The following is a 17,941-nucleotide window of genomic DNA, read 5'->3' on the forward strand; positions in this document are numbered from 1 at the left end:
CCAGTGATCAGAGCTTTGGGTGGGGAGATTCCTACAGCGCACAGAGAGATTTTCTCCCATGCCATAGGTCACCACCACTGACCTACGGTTACAGAAAACCTGCCTATTCAGCACCAAAATAAAAATTTAACTTTTGTTATAACAACTGAAAAGTAGCATGGCGGGCACACAACTCTGCCGGGGAGAGGAGGAAGGGTTGAGCGCCGTTCACCACCGCCCCTCTCCATAGAGAAACATGGGGCATGGCGCCGTATTCCGGGGAAAGATAGGACATGTTCTATCTTTCTCCCTGCTATGGTGCCGCACGTGTGCAGCACCATACCGCACCCCTACGGCGCTGTGTGCCCATTGCCGTCCATGGGGGACGTATATACGTGCCCCACACGACAGTGTGAATGTAGTCTTAATTTTAGTACTGAATAGGCAGGTTTCTTGTCACCCTGGGGGGATTTGAGTAGAGATTTCTCTGGTTGTCTACCTGCACAAGACATATTGGTGTTATTTGTGAAGCACCTTAACACCTTACAGATATGTTTTTTTTCATGGCTCAGTGTTGTGGCAACATCCAGGAAAATAAACTTTGAAGTGATGTAAAAATGAGTTGTGTAATGTCACAGAGACAGTCAAGCTCCCAACTCTCCCCTTTGCTGTATTTTATGCCATTGTATTCAGGGATATCTCTACAACAGAGGGGATGTTCTCAGGCAGAGAGAACTTGACTTCAGCTCAGAGCTCTCCACTTCTGCCACTTTATACAATCATCTCACATACATCTCACTTCAAAGTTGATTTCTGGATTATGCCACACTACTGGGCCAAAATAACCTTATCTAAAAAATTGTTAGTCTGCCTCAATACTGGTTTATTACAACTAATTTTTATTACAAGCTCCCTTTAATGTAATAGGCTCCTACCTGCTGTGTGCAATTTATAATACTCTTGTTCTTTTATGTTAGAAAGTAGTATGGGTCCCTCTAAGATGTAAGACAGATGTGCAACTTCAACCCATACACCCCCTATAGCTACATCCCTGAATATTCCGTATTCCTTTTGACATTTTTCCTTCTTCCTTTTATGCATACATCATCCTCCCTTTTGGTATAATATGATTAGTATAATATGATTGAATAGAAATATTTTGCTGCCTCATTTATCTGCATGTTTCTGTATAGAAATATCAAGTTGAGGTAAATATTTCTGGTTTCTACCATTACATACAAGCTCAAGCACATGTATCAACTAAATGCGATGATATCCCTGGATTTGTATAATATATGTCTCTGAACTTTTAACCGCCATAAAAACCAACAAGACTCCTACGGAGCCATTCAATGGCACAGGGACAGATGGATAGATGGCACAAAGTTTTAGTAGCCAAGTACAAATCCAATATGTCAATTATATATGTAGTATATAAATTGCTTTATGCATTCTATATATTATAGAATATCTCAAGAACTCAATTCTCTGTTTTCCCTAGGCTCCATATTTCTGGCCTTCAAACTGCTGGGAACCAGAAAATACAGACTATGGTGGGTATTAATGTGAGGCATAAATGTTAATAAATTACTGTTTTTGCAAGTAAGCTCTTGCTATGGTTGTGATCATGAATTTAAGCGTTGATAAACGGTAAAATGCTTAAATATCCACCTTTAAGGCTCCATAAGCCAAGGACGCCCAGCACGTAATTGCTGTGTGTTAGCGGCAATGAAATTGTCGATGGCTAATATGCAGCGATTTACATTAGCAGCATAGTGGAATGAATTCTTATGAATCCTATCGACATGCTGAATAAAACTCTAAATATGAAAAAAAAAACATACTGTAGAAAAATAAAAATATACCCTGTGGGTTTAGAATTTATTACTGCTGTGGATTCTAATTATGAAATTCAACCTTTGCAATAAAAGGGTTGAACTCTTCCTGCCAGCCACAGACAATCCAGTTTCTTCTGCTTTCTGCAGTCAGAATTACCGCAGAATCTTTCACAACATCTGTCTCTGAGTGTGGACACTCAGTGGTCGTTCTCTAAAACTCGGACTGTGCACTGGCAGGATTTCACGGACCAACCACAGTACAGAGAATGGGACTCCGAGGAACATAGGAGTCCCTTCTTCCCTAAGCTTCTCTGTAGCTATCATGGTGTTCTGCGAGAAGGAAGAACTTCTTTTATCATAAATCACAATGATGCTTGGAAAAACTATCCTGGTTGGTCTGTGAAATCTGGCTGTATTTTTAAAAATTTTTTCTTTGTTGCAGCTTATGACCATATAGGGCTAATCAGTATGTGGCCACCTACTGTCATGTTTGGTGTGGACAAATTTGGAAGAAAGATTCCAAAGCTGTGGGCTAATCCTACAAGGTCCTTACATGACGTAGTTTATGTATGGGCAGGCAACCTAGTACTTATCCTGGATCACACACACTATGGAGTTTTTATCCTCAGCATAGCAGTATATTCTATTGGTGGGCATAAAAAACGGTAGACCATGATGACTCCTGCAGGGATCCTGATTTTACAAGAACCACTGCTGAACTTCAATGAAGGGAATGTAAAGAAAATTTGCTATTTGATTTTATACATTATGAACCAAACATACATTGAGAATGCTGTAGCTACACTGATGCAGAAACCTATCTTGTTTAATTCCTGAACTGAGGTTTTCCCAACATCCTGAATTTTATAATTGTTTTTTTAAGAAAGCCACTCAGCTCAGGGATTAAACAAGATATGTTTCTGCATCAGTGTAGCTACAGTATTCTCAAAGTATGTTTGGTTCACAATTCATAAAAACAAATGGTAGGGAAGCTGCCCGTAGATATTGATCTAATAAACCTCTGCCAGTATTTTGTCAAGCAGCACAACACCTTCCAGTTCATGTTTCTTTCATGTTCCAGTATCATAGAATCATCCAGAAAATCATGAAGTGAGATTTAAGTAGGTTGTACAAAGTCAAAGAAGTGGAGAGTTCACCTCTTAAGTCAAGCTCTTCTCCCTCTTGATGCAGGAGGAGAAAACATGAGGTGGTGAAAACTTGACTGTGGTGCTAAACTCTCTGCCTCCCTGACCTTATACAACCAACTTACCTTTTACTTCAAAGATGATTTTCTGGATGATGCTATGAGGTGGAAAAAGTTAAGCTGCTGTTTAATCTTATAGGATGGACTTTTTGCCCCTTTTTCCAACCTTATATACTATGAGACAACATACTGGTAGTGGCTTATTACGGCAATTTCTGCTGACAGGTTCCCTTTAAGGCCACTTGCATAAGTTCCAGATTATCAAACAGAAAAACCTCATGTAAATCAGTACAAAATCTGTGCGTTTTTTTACGTGTATATTTCCTGCTGAGTTATCAACCTCTTTTTTTCATCTGTGATCTTACATCATTTCCGAAAAAAAAAAATCTCCATGAAATCCACATGATTACATCTTTCCCTAAACAAGAAATGGTGTGAGTGTCGGACAAATATTGTCTCTCTGACACTTTATGTAACAGGCACAGCCAAAGGGGGATTGGGTCAATAATAAATGCTAGGTTCATGTTAAAGGGGTATTCTCATTTCAGCAAATTAATTTTTTTATTAATGTTTGTATTATGAAAAGTTATACAAATTTCCAATATACTTTCTGTATCAATTTCTTACGGTTTTCTAGATCTGTGCTTGCTGTCATTCTATAGAAAGCGTCTATGTTTACTTCCAGTGGATAGAAATCTGAGCATGGTCACACAGGTGCACAGCTCGTTATATCACACAGCTCTGATTACTCTCTGTGATACTAATGAGCCGTGCACCTGTGTGACCATGGTCAGATTTCTGATTGAACATAGAAACCTTCTATAGAATGACAGCAAGCAGAGTTCTTTAAAACCATAAGAAAATGATACAAAAAGTATATTGAAAAATTGTATGACTTTTTGTGATACAAACAATAACATTAATTTGCTGAAATGGGAATACCCCTTTAAGGCTTCTGTATTAGGCCAGAGACACACAACTGTGGTCAGTCTGTGAACGACATGAAGTGCACCGTCCAAATTTCACCAGTTGACCACAGTGCAGAGGATGAGACTCCTAGCATCATAGTGGTATACACAATATAAATAGTATCATCTTCCCTGCCAAACTGTGATCATAATAACAGCAGGTAAGCAGGGACTTCTTGTACAATATATCTCTATAATGCTCAGTATCTCATTCCTAGCACTGTGGTTGGTCCGTATAATATGGTCCATATGATCTTACACTGCAAAAAATACGCACAAAAATTAGCCCCCCAAATAATATGTGCAGTTATCCTAACTGTGTCATCTTCCTGTGTGACCATATGAGATCTGAAATGATTATTAACATTGTTAAGAAATCCAATCCATGTTTCATTCAGTGTATGCAAGTACATTTATGTAATAAGTTTTGTATTTCTTTTATTTATTTTTTTATAGCTATTTATCTATGCAAGAGGACCATGCAGAACAAAGCAAGGCTGGAGTTAGCAGATTATGAAGCCGTAGGTACACCAAGATCATAGCCCCTAGATAGAAATGAAGAAGAATGTTTTTTCCATGTGTTTTTGTCATAAAAGTAATATAAATGTAATTGTAAAATGTGTACAGTATAACTCACCTGATTCATACACAAAAAGTGTAATTGATGTCCCGCAGTGCATACAAGATGGCTTATTTTACATGGGACAAAATTGGAGTTGTGGCTCGTAGATGTGGCTGTGCATACACAATTTGGGGGTTTGTGACAGATGGCAGATTTTATTTCTGTGACGGTTCCATTTATGCAGGTATTCATTGGCATTTGCAGAATTCCCAAGCGCTCAGTGTTGGACTGGTTCAACAAAGTACATGGACATCTACAGTTCATGTAAACTCACAGTATGGTGGCACAATCCCACAGGTTGCACACAAAGCAGTGGATGGGAGTCCCTGCATTATATAGAAATATGAAAGTTAATACAGTTCCGGCGCGGTTGTTCAACCGGCAGGGGAACGTCCTTGCATTATATATATATATATATATATATATATATTTTACAGGGACTCCTGTCCACTGCTCTGTGTGCAGCCCGTGGGATCGCCCCACCATGTGGCATGTATAGATGGGCTGCACCCGTTCCTGTGCAAGAGCCCTACCAGAGGATCCTTTGGTTGATCGAGCCTCTAACCTAATACTGGACCCAAGACGTATAGCAGAAGACAACCCAGTTTGGAGGCTATTTGGCTCTATTTTCTAGAGGTTGATGGCGGGTCAGTTCCAGGATAACTTTATCTGGTGGGCCCAAAGATCCCCACTCAGACTTTGCATGTGCTTGCTGTAAAACATCCTAATCACAGAAACTTCTGCCTCAGATCGTCCATGTTTTAATACCCCAAGAGCCTATGCTGACAATTGGATTGCAATTTCTGTAATTTACTTCAAATGATAAAAGAGAACAAGAAAATGTATTGCTCTAAAATTCCATTGAATTCCATGGATATTTCTGTTGAGGTTGTCTTGTAACCCTCCTGTGAATCATAGAACAGAATCATAGAAATGACGTTTAGATTTTTTTTTTTTTTTTTTACAGGGACATTCAGGGCACTTCATAGGCAATGGGGCACAATTTATTCAGAACAGGGCAACCTGCACTAAATGCCTGTGTATAGTGCAGGTTGTACCACATTTAGGATTTCTGGTGCACGTTCTTCATGAATTTGGCGCTTCCTGCACTGGCACAACTTTTTTTGGTGCCAATTTAAAATAGGGCTTGTGACACAGCATGTTAAGCATGAGCACCGTGGTGAAGACACTGCTTAATTACCTGTGCAAGCAGTTTGCACCTAAAAGAATGTGCAAAGTCCCACGGAAAATTGGTGCAAGTACCTAAGTAAATATGCCTAATGCCTTTCTATGGTGCTGCGTCAGAAGCAGAGTGCAGGACCCAGTATCTTAGCCCTAGCACTAACAGCACCATCGGAAAAGCTCCATCCCAGTTGTTGAACGGTGAACCCCTTAGACACCATTGGTCAAACGCTCTGTCTAAGGGACTGCACTGGGAATGATCTCCCTCTGCCACCCATCGGCACCATGCCAATTACATCACACAGCAGCTTGGAGTCCAGTGAAGGACCCCAGGAACTGCCTGTGTTAACTTTCTATTAGGCCATGCCATACGTCAGTAGCTGACAGTATAATGCACTGCACAACAAGAGATCAAACAATATCATGTAACACAAAGGAAAAAAGTTTTACACAAGAATAACCTGCCCCCTAAAAAAAGTTAAATCACACTTATTTTGTACTTATACCCACACAAACTAGAAAACTATAATAGTATTCATCCCGTATAAAAAATTTTTTAAACAAATTAAGGAAAAAAGATGCAGCTTTCTGTCATGCTCACTAATAAGTGAAGACAGAGCCAGCTTTAAGTGAAATCTACCATCAACATCAAGCATGATAAACCATACTCAGAGATCCAGGTGCCATGACTGTGGTAATGTTCTACAGCATGTAGGGGCTCTGATAACACCCCCAGAGCACTTCAGGCTTATTAGCATACTGTTAAAATATGATTTTAGGAGAAACATCTCAGTAAAATAGATGACAAGAACCTTTTAAAAGTAACATTGAATTACAGACCTCCTGCCGTGACGTCACCTCCTTCCGTGATGTCACGTTGCTCTCGATACTTATCGCGCATGCGCAGAGACAACCTGTCGCTCAGCCTGCCACTTCTCACTGTAGCTGCATGATAGTTTGTGTCTGCACTTGGGCAATAAGTGCCGAGAGCGATGTGACATCACAGCCCTCAGCACCAGAAGGAGGGCGCATAAGAAGACGGAAGCGTGCATAATTAATGGTCGGAAGGGAATGAAAGGTGCCCAGTGACGTAGGGGTAGCACCGAAGGCTTATTTGCATATGTAGGTAAACCAATTTTTTTAGCTAAACTAAAGGTTGATGTCCCTAACCAAAGTATGTGTTGTAATCAGTATTGAATAGTCTACAGCAGTGGTGGCGAACCTATGGCACAGGTTCCACAGGCGGCACTCGGAGCCCTCTCTGTGGGCACCCAGGCCATCACCCCAAAATAAAGGTTATCAAATAATCTTCCTGCAGAATCTTCCTACAATGATAGTCGAATTTGCGCTCCTCCTTTCAACTGTGTTGGTGTCCTTGGGAGGCTGAAGGATTGAAAGTTGTCAATGAACAAGGAGAAATACATTACTTCTTAAAGGGAACCTACCACCACAAATCTACCTATAAAGGTAGATCGGGTGGTAGGTGGATCAATAGGACGTGAGGATAACCCTTTTAAGGACTAATCCTCACGTCCTGGCACTTTTTTGGAAACTTTTATTCGGCACATATGTAAATTTTTTTAGGCGGCTACTGGGGCGTGGAGTAGCCGCATCTGAGGTTACACGAGGTGGCTACTCCACGCCCCGGTAGCCTCTTTTCTCCTCCTACTTACAATCTTCGGCGCGCAGCTACGAGGAAGCTGCGCGCCCTCGTCCGACGATCCTGCTGTCTGCGCATGCGCCTGCGTGGTCACTGCTCCGGAGCCGCACAGGCGCGGGCCTGCTGTTCTGCGCATGCGCAGACAGCAGGATCATCGGATGAGGGCGCGCAGCATCCTTGTAGCTGCGCGCCGAAGATTGTAAGTAGGAGGAGAAAAGAGGCTACCAGGGCGTGGAGTAGCCGCCTCGTGTAACCTCAGATGCGGCTACTCCACGCCCCAGTAGCCGCATAAAATAATTTACATATGTGCCAAATAAAAGTTTCCAAAAAAGTGCCAGGACGTGAGGATTAGTCCTTAAAAGGGTTATCCTCACGTCCTATTGATCCACCTACCACCCGATCTACCTTTATAGGTAGATTTGTGGTGGTAGGTTCCCTTTAAATTGCTACGCTGGCACTTTGCAATAAATAAGTGGCTTTTGGTTGAAGTTTGGGCACTCAGACTCAAAAGGTCGCCATCACTGGCCTACAGGGTGATGTGGTAGATTTCCTTTTAGGGGTGAAAGTAAAACTGGAATAAAATTAATTCAGGAGTTTGCGAAAGTCACCACTGAACCTTTAGTAGGTGAGTCTTTGTTTTGTTATGGTGTATTTTATACAGTGGTCTGAGGAATATGGAAACAATATATTCATGTAGAGTAGGCCATTAAAATTTGAGAACTTATGTTCTGAAGCAGAAGTTACATCTGTACATTCATTTTATGCATAAATTAGTCATGGGAATGCATAACATCCCCGATGTAAAAGCTTAAGGAGATTGTATGTGCCGAAAATAGAATGTCCTAATCAGCCTAAAAATGTGCAGAAGTAAAGCCTATCATTCCTTTGTTTTATTTCAGGCCAATGAGTAAGAGCACCAAGCAAAAAGTTTGAGAGATATAACATCCTTCACTTGGCCTGACTTCTTTTCTAATGGACGTGCATTAGACAATGATTGCTTTCAGGGTAGCATAGCGAAATGCATTATCAACATGCTAAATATTTTTTTTTTGTCTCTTTTTGCCAGGAGAATTTAGCAAGACTGCAGCGGGCATTTGCAAGAAAATGGGAATTCATCTTTATGCAAGCAGAGGCGCAAGTCAAGTAAGATGTGACACACATGTATCAGAAAAGTATAGGCCAGGTCTCTATTTTTTTTTTCAGTTTTTTGGGCATCAGGTTTTATTCTTTTTAGTCCATTTTCTGGGTTTGTACATTTAAAAAGAATTGAAGAAATAACAGATGGAATCAGTTAGACTTTAATGTTAAGATATAACAAAACCTTTCGAGTAATTTTTTTATTGCCGAAATGAATAGAGCAGGTGATAAAAAACTCATTTTTGTTATATACTTCAATAAGTAGAGCAGCTTCTCTGTGCTTGTTCCTGCTCTTTCTCCTGTAGCGAGTAGTGTATCTCAAAGCCTTCTGAGCCTCATGATTAACTATTTCCATTACCAGATCACATTTGCTTTGATGATTTAGATCTCTGAGAGATGAGATTATACAGGGACTGTCTGTAAAGCACTAAGTCATTAGACACTTTATCAGGCACCTATATCTCTCAGCTGTCAGTGGATACAGGACAGAAAACTGATTTACACAAATAAGGAAAAAGAAAAAAGAAGGACACAGGAACATATAGCTTCAATATAGTATATTACAAGGTTTACTATTATCATCTCCAATATTGATTTATAAAAATCTACTGAAACCTAAGCTCAACTTTAAATAAAAAAATAAACTCCATTGCACTTTATTTAAAGTAAAGTACAAAGTAACACACAGAAAGGTTGTGTCTTTGTTTCCATCAAGATACTAAAAGTATAGCGGATGACATGCAAAGAGATGACAATGGAAGACATTAAAGAGGACCTGTCACCTCCGAAAAATACCCCCACCATGAAGGGGGTGTGTCGGACGGCCCCCTCATGAATACGGCTGACTGCTAGGGGACCTGTACGACGATCCGACCTCTTATTTGCTAAGAGGTTGGATCGATTAAAAATAAGTATGCACACACGCATTTTAATAAAAATTGAATAAATATAAAGGGGCTGGGGACAGGATTAGGGGAAACATATTTGGTGGGGGTATTTTTCACACATTATATAAAAGATTTATGAAGAATTTCCATTTCCGATTGTTACAAAAGTATATAATTTTGTGTAGTGTTATATACAAATTACAATGAATAATAATGGTAGATTTTAAATGTCTGGTGTCTATGCAGCACCTAGTGGACAGCAGTGGTACTACTTGTGCATATCCAATTTGTTCTTAGAATTTTCACTTGAGGTTTTTCAAGGTCATCTTTATTCTCCCTTTAACACATCACTATTAACAATTGTTTTGTGTAACCTAGTAATTTCTATGAAAACTATTTTTTAAGAAATGTTATAAACAAGAATAGAAATTTAGGGTTTCCAAAAAACAAACACAGTTGGTCCCCAACTTAAGGACACCCGACTTCCAGATGACCCCTTGTCTGTACTATGTGCAGTTTGCCTTTGTAGTGAGTAGGGTGAACCAGATTCATAAGTTGGGTCCCACGTTCTTTAGGAATCTGGCACCACCTGAGCTGCCCCGACAGAGTGCACCAACTTATAACATAAAACATAAAATTCAGCCCCTATATACAGATCCCCCATAGGCAGTATACACAGCCTCCCCTAGTAGTATACACAGCCTCTGCCAGCAGTATACACAGCTTCTCACAGTACACACAACCTCCCCCAGAGTACACACAGCCTCCCCAATGGTAAACACAGGCACTGCGCGGGTATACAAAGCCTCCTCCAGTAATAAACAGCCTCCCCAAAGGTATACAAAGCCTCCCCCAGTGTATAAACAAGCTTCCACAGGGTATACACAACCTTCCCGAGAGTATACACCGCCTCCCCCAAGGTATACTTCTCCTCCCCCAGGGTATACACCACCTCCCCGAGGGTATACACCGCATCCCCCAGTATACACAGCCTTCCCCAGTATACACAGCCTTCCCCAGTATACACAGCCTTCCCCAGTATACACAGCCTTCCCCAGTATACACAGCCTCCCCGAGGGTAAACACAGCCTCCCCGAGGGTAAACACAGCCTCCCCAAGGGTATACACAGCCTCCCCCAGGTTACCCAACCTCCCCCAGGTTACCCAACCTTCCCGAGGGGAAACACAGCCTCCTTCAGGGTATAGCCAGCCTTCCTGTAGTAGTATACACAGCCTCTCCCAGTATACACAGTCTTCCCCAGGGTATATACGGCCTCCCCCAGGGTATACATATCCTAACCCAGGGTATACACAGCCCCAACAGGGTAAACGCAGCCTCACCCATTATACACAGCCTCCCCCAGAGTATACACAGCCCCCTCCCCCAGGGTATAAAAAGCCTCCCCAGAGTATACAGTGTTGACTGAAAAAGAGGCCCCCTATTGCCACAGTGCGCCATTTGTCCTATTGTTAAAAGGGCCCTGATGCTGATGCTAAAGTGCATTTATCTTTTTGGGACATCATAAACCTATTTACAATCCTGTTTGTGAAGGTAACATTTGTGAAAATCCATCCAACATTAAATGTGCATTGCTTCACATCTGCATGTGCTTATACACGCTGCATTTCTAACAGTACAGAAGTAGAAACAAGACCGTCAGATGCGTCATATTCAAGAAGGCAAAGTAAATCAAATAATCTCATGAAGCGCCAGAGGAATGGACAAGAGCCAAAATCTGTATGTTAATGGCAATCATATGAGATGAATTAGTATAATGTGACAGCTTGCCCAGCTACGCTCAACCAAGAGGACTTTAATAAATGAAGTAATTTCATGATGAGTGTAATATGAATTAACCTGACATATAAAAGAGTTACAGCAGATACTGGAGTTGATGTATTAAATCTGGCAAGTAGTTTACCGGTCTTAATCATCTGCTGCGCTGGCGTGAGATGCATCAACATTTTTAAAAGGAAGTCTTGGCACATCTTAACAATCCTGGCACGTCTTAGGATGTTGTTGCATCAGGATCCAAATTGAAACCGCACTTTAATTGTGTAATTTTATGGCAGTCCTACCGGTTCAACGCCCATGCCCCCCCCCCCTACTTGTCTATAATAATAACAATCTTTACTTATGTAGCGCAATCAAACACCATAGCAAAAGGCTATGGAGTTTGATGGCGCTATATAAGTAAAGATTGTTATTATTATAGATGTAATTATTATATTATTATAATTATTATTTTATTTATTTTAATTGTTAATTGTTATTATTATAGATGTTATTATTAGGGGAGTTGACGTTTCATGCATGAAACTTTGGAGGGTGGGTATTAGTCTGAGAGTCCGGGGAAGGGCATTCCAGAGAATTGGTGCAACTCGGGAGAAGTCCTGGAGATCCTGCATGAGAGGTTCGAATTAATGTAGAGATTAATCTAAGATCACTGGAAAATCGAAGAGCATGGGTTGGGCAATAGACTGAGATGAGAGAAGATAGAGATGGAGGTGTAGCATTATGCAGAGCTTTGTGGATGAGGGTTATTATTTTAAAGTGAACTCGGAAGGAGAAGGGAAACTAGTGCCGTGATTGGCACAAACTGGAGGCATCTGTGTAGCATTTCAAACATCTTTCAAACATCTAAGGGTATGTTCCCACCACAGTTCAAACCTCCATTCCTTGCCTCCGTTAAATAAAATAAATAACAGAGGTTTAACATATCACTTAAAAACCCCATTGACTATGAATCTAAATTTCTTCAGTTATGTTTTGTTTAGACAGGCATCCGTTCAAATCATGCTCTAATGATGATATTCCTCTACTGGGGCACAATATGCAACATCCCCCACCAGGGCCTGACATAAGGGCTTGGGGGCAGCTGGTTTCCCCTGGTACCTGAATGGCTGGCTTGAGCGTGGCCTAGTGCTAACTTGGTCACAGTCGCTTGGTCCTGTAGGAACAGGCCTCATCCACACCAGGCAGGTGTCCAGCAGGTGGATTGGAAGAACAGGGAGAAGCCGATTTATGGTGAAAATAGTTCTCCATGGGGCACTCACAGTGTATGTGTCTATGAGTGATTCCCGGGTAGATGGTAGAGGAGAGGCCCTTAGTGGCAGCCAGGAATCACACGTAGACAAGACCTGTAGAACATGAACTCACAGTTCCTTTATTCCAGGACATGAAACAGCAACACCAACAGGCCTAGGTAACAGGCCAGGTCCAAGGTAGCTGGTTGGATAATGTCTGGCAAAGGATGCCCACAGCCCAGTTTCTATAGCTTTAGGCTGGAGATGTTAGGAGCTGCTTTAGCAGTAATCCTAGACAGGGTTCCACCTGGGCACGGAGTTTCTGGGGATCTAACCAGGGTCCTTGTGACAGGATTGCATTCACATCATCAAACATGACTTATCATTAGTCAATACATAAACATTCCTTTTCCAGACAGAAATTGTATAGCTGCATTACCAGTTATGGATGGCTCACAGAGGTGATCAGTCTCTATGGGACACATGCAATCTAATAGGAGCAATATTTCATATTGGCAGGGCCATTACATGTAGACCCGATATGCTATCAGGCTATGGCTTAAATAAATTCTATGTGGGTCGAACCAACCCCTTCCTGCCCATTTGACATGTGAGATTGGCACGGGGTGATTGGCACCTCAATCTTCATTCTTTGTACAACCCTTGACATTGACGTTAGGTAGCATTTTTTTCACTCTTGCTAAATTCTTCTGTAGACATTGCTCTTCAGCTCCCACTCCTGTATCAGTAGTGCACTAGCTCCCTCAAACTTCAATCCAGCAAAACTCAACATATTGTGGGTCACATCAGTTGCACAGCAAAGACCACTTCAACTGATTGGCGACCCCTTCCCCAAACATAATTAAAAAACCACCTTTAGGGCAGCGGCTTTGCGGAGAATCCTCCATCCGCTTGCTAAAGAGTGAGTGATCTTTACTATGTGACCATTTACATATGAGTACATGAAAGAGCACAGATATGATGCATGCGAGTAATAAAATATGTTAATAAAATATGTGTAGCAGTTAAATAAAAATGATAAAATATTTTCAATGTTTTCATTTGTAGAATTGACAGGAAAAAGGATAAAACTGAAAGAAAGATCCTGGACAGCCAAGAGAGAGGATTCTGGGATGTGCACCGACCTGTGGTACGTCTATGTTTAGTTTAGCTTAGTTTTTTTAAACCAGACAATCCCTTTAAGAGATCTTTCACGGCCACCTCCACTCCACTCCCACTGTCATTATTCTGTGATATTAAATATTTTTGCGTAGAAATATGAAAGTGTTAAAATACCTTTATTTTCTAAACAGAATTTTTTTTTTTTTTGCAAGTGCAGAGGTCCCCTTACACAGGCCGATATATAAATTAATGATTAGTTTGTAAAGAGCCTGAAGAAGGGGCATCTTTGCTCAGAACTATTGCAAATATAATATTTCTGGTTAGCCAATAAAGGTTTCATTCAGGGGTGAATTAATACTGTGATGGACCCTGGGCTGCATGAATATCATAGCCCCTACAAGTCTGAAATCACTTCCTACAGATGGTACTAGAATCAGCTTCTTGGGGAACGGAGGATATGTCCCTTCTGCCTGCTATCAATCTGCGGTTACAGGACATGAAATGGCTTCTGTGCAAATGTGTATTGAGAGCAGGAACAGATGTGCGAGGATTGCATGGGTTAAAGAGGTATTCTCATCTGGGCAATCATATTTAATTTAATTGACCTACCATTTATACTCATCTCTACCTGCGTGAAGATAATTTTCTATAAATATCACATGGTCCCTTAAAAACAATGTTGTTCTTAGATACGACCACCGCAGCTGCTGGAGTGATTTCACAAAGAAACAGATTGTTTTGCATATAAAATGTCATGAAGTTACTGCATGTCCCACAGCCGTCCTGTGGTAATGAACGCTGAATTCAGGTGGTCGGCAGGACTCAATAGCGCATGTCTGGCCACTGCTGCCAGAATGTGAGGTGGTCGTATCCGAGGAAGCTATCTCGTTTCTAAGGGACTATATGACTACATTTAAGAGAAATTATCTTCACTCAGGAACATTTTATTTTTTAACATGCTGTTGATAAAATGTATGTATATGGAATATGAAATAAATTAAATATGAAAGTAGAAATAACCCTTAAAGGTCCTTCTCAGTATAGAGTTAGGTGGTGGTTTGGGTAGCTATAGGCCCCCTACAAGGATTGGGCCCCGGGCTACTGTCCAAACCGCCTATATTATAATCCACTACTGGTTTCATTCCTTTAACACTTTTGTATTTTTTTAACACAAATTTATTTAACATCACAGTAAACTTTTTTTGTTTGACACCTTTTCCATAACGTCTTTTTCTGAATCCTTCCATAGGTGTTGCTTCACCGACTCTGTTTCAGAAACAACTTTTTCTTAAGCCCCTTCATTCCTGAGCAAATACAGCTATATGTTGCAGCCTCCCAATATGCTAATTAGGCTGTTTACTAAGTGGGCAGGGCCAGACCTTAACTAATGACACTGGTGGCTCTGGGAAAGTGGGGGATAGAGAGAAAAAGGTTCCAGCTACATTGGAATCAGTCCTGCTACTTGACTGATACCCACTCTAAACATAGAAATGGCACTACCCCGATTGTAACTGTGACATTTACTAGAAGAATGTCCATTTAGGTATTACCGAGGGGAGTGTAATCAAGCATGTGATGATCACGGAGGGTTTGGATGTGGTGCTCAGTCCTTTCCATAGAGACACCCAAACATATCAAATAAAATTACATAAGAACTGCACTCGCCCTCATTTCAAAGTCTTCTTTTAATCCTTTTAAAATATCATGGGTTATGGGAAAAAAAAACATTTGCTTACTACTTAAAGCTTGGACTTGATGGACTTGTGTCTTTTTACAGCCTTATATATTATGATACTCACAAAACCCCTTGTGATGGTCAAACTTGTGAGGGAGGACATAGTAGGATGGTCTGTCTGAAGGCTATGTCTGTTTAGCGCTTTAGCGCTATTCTCCCAGTCTCTACCTTCTGGGGAGGTCTTAGGAGGCTGGAAGAATTGTGTTCAAGTGCTAAATGGTCGTCGCCTCCTGATCTGCCCTCCCTCCATACACCGTTAGACCATTGCGTGGTTTTGTGAGTATACGTAATAGAATAAAATAGGTTTTTGAATGAAGATTGAAGGTTACTCTTCTATAATTTTATTCGATACCTACTGGTACTCAACTGTACATATTTCTTAATGTAAATGCAGTTTTTTTTCCTGCAAGATGATGTAACATTTACTAAGGGCTTTGTGCCAGTTTTCTGCTGGACTTTGCACGTTCTTTTTAGGAAACTGCTAGCACAGGTATTAAAGAAGTGTCCGAGACACATTTGTGTTTTGTGTCGCAGCTGCACTGTTCTTCATGCAACAAATTTCTGCATTGAAGGGGGATATTCTGGTGGACGGTGTCCAGATTTATCATGCAAAGTCCAACAGAATTGTGCCGTATGCCCCATGTTGAAGGAGGGCTGTTGGTTACCAGGGTTGCCATACTGTCTGTAGCTTTATATAGATATAGGAAGAAATGTAGCCTATGGGATATTTCTGTAGCACAGCCATTGTTATATGGTGGTCACAAGATGAATGTGATATATTATGCAGAGATTTTTGTAATTGTGTTTCGATTGGACCTTCCTACTAAAAGACTACGGCCTCCTGTGGAATTGGTATTGGTCCTATTACATGAACACATTTTTGTTCTATTCAATTAGCCTGGATGTGTGAATACCACAGAGATGGACATAAGAAAGTGCCGTCGAATGAAGAATCCACAGAAGGTCAAAAAGGTACATCTGGTGATAACTATTACTTCCTGTTTACCACCTTGTACACTTTTATCGCCATTTGGATAATTGCTGTGGATATTTGTCTGTTTTACATTAAAATCTACTTTTTTGTTAGCCATTCCCTATACTAGTATGTGTTTCCTTTCATTTTCAACAATATTTCATTATTTCAAGATATCTTGGTTTATGTTTCTTAACCCATAAAATTGGGTTCACACTTCTACTATGGGGTGTCTGTTATGCTGTTCTGTACAGTGGAAGACAAACATTGATGGTTAATAGAATTCTTTACCATTAGTGTTTGGTTTCCATAGTGGAAGAACATAACAAAACCCTAGCCAAGGTGTGAATTGAGTCTATGTGTTTGTTGTGAGTGAAGCAAATGTAACAAAGGCCCGGCCTCCCTGCTTCCTCTGTGCTCACTCCCTCCCACTGTCTACCGAAATCTCGCGGAACCAGTGGCTATCATACTTTTTGCAGACAGTTGATAGTTGACAGTTGAGAGCACACAGTCAACAGGCCGATAACAAGTGCTTTGGGGGTCTGTAAGAGCCAGAGAATCCAGAGCACAGAGGGGGCTCTGTTGACTCCCCACCAAAGCACCTGTGCTTCGTTTACATAAATATAAAAGGTGATTTTATAAGTAACTTATTGGAGGAATTCTCCTACTAAACATATATCCTTATTCACAAACCCAGCAGCATAAATGTGAATAGTTAATAAAGTTAGAATCCATGGTACATTTCCTTTAAAAAAATATATTACCATTTTGTATAAATCAATGGGAAAATATGATGATGGGAAAATATGCTAAGCTTTCCAGGATGGGATAAGAAAAGCCTTGCCTCTTTTAGTTACCTTGTAAGGCAGCTGCCTTAAAATCAAGCATGACCTTCAGGAAGCCTTATGACATGATTAAAGCCAATAACCAGTATATCTATTCCAGTAGGAACAGACTCCCAACTGTAGACAGCACTGTTTCCACCTGGTTGTGTCTCTTCAGTACAGTATAGGAAACTGGTTTGGCTGGGTGAGAGGCTTGTGACTAGGGTTGAGAAGTAAGAGTTCTCCTTACGGAGACTGACAATTAAGTGAATGCTCCACTAGGGGATTCTGTGAAAATTTGCAAACTTTTCCAGGATGCGAATAGGAAAACCATGCATCTTTCCAGAAGGAACAGACTTGCAACTGTAGACAGCGTGTTTCGACCAGGTTGGGTGTTTTCCGTACAGCGTAGGAAACAGATCTGATGATGTCAGAGCTGTGAATGGCAGAGCAGAAGTAGTAAATTCAAGGCACTGTGGGAAGTAATACGTATTCTTGTCCTTATCCAGTTCACTTCACTCCCTCCCACTGCCTCAGGGTTTCATTCTAACAAGTTAAAGTGATGATTTCCCATCTGAAAGTTCTAAAGAACGGCTAATAGGTAAGAACAGCAGGGGGATGTCTTTGAAGAGGAAACCCATGTGAATAAATTCTTAATGAAGTGCACATAAAAGAATCTTAAAAGATGTTGTAGATACAAGGGAAATATTTGCCTGGATTTCTTCCACAGTAAAAACAGCCAATTTTGGAATAAAATAAAAGAATCGCATCACTTTTACTATT

General features: G+C 40.8%; 1 protein-coding gene across 4 annotated transcripts in view; it reads left to right on the plus strand.

The window, feature by feature from the left end:
- RGS6 (regulator of G protein signaling 6) overlaps positions 1–17,941 on the plus strand; it is a 262,469-nt gene that overhangs the window by 217,080 nt on the left and 27,448 nt on the right. For all 4 annotated transcript variants that reach the window (XM_072115611.1, XM_072115613.1, XM_072115612.1 and 1 more), the window contains 5 exons: positions 1,481–1,532; positions 4,446–4,510; positions 8,520–8,596; positions 13,573–13,654; positions 16,259–16,333. In XM_072115611.1, coding sequence (XP_071971712.1) covers positions 1,481–1,532; positions 4,446–4,510; positions 8,520–8,596; positions 13,573–13,654; positions 16,259–16,333 — 351 coding nt within the window. The remainder of the gene's footprint in view (positions 1–1,480; positions 1,533–4,445; positions 4,511–8,519; positions 8,597–13,572; positions 13,655–16,258; positions 16,334–17,941) is intronic.

Source organism: Engystomops pustulosus, chromosome 7 (assembly GCF_040894005.1).
Source record: "Engystomops pustulosus chromosome 7, aEngPut4.maternal, whole genome shotgun sequence".
NCBI classification, from domain to species: Eukaryota; Metazoa; Chordata; class Amphibia; order Anura; family Leptodactylidae; genus Engystomops; species Engystomops pustulosus.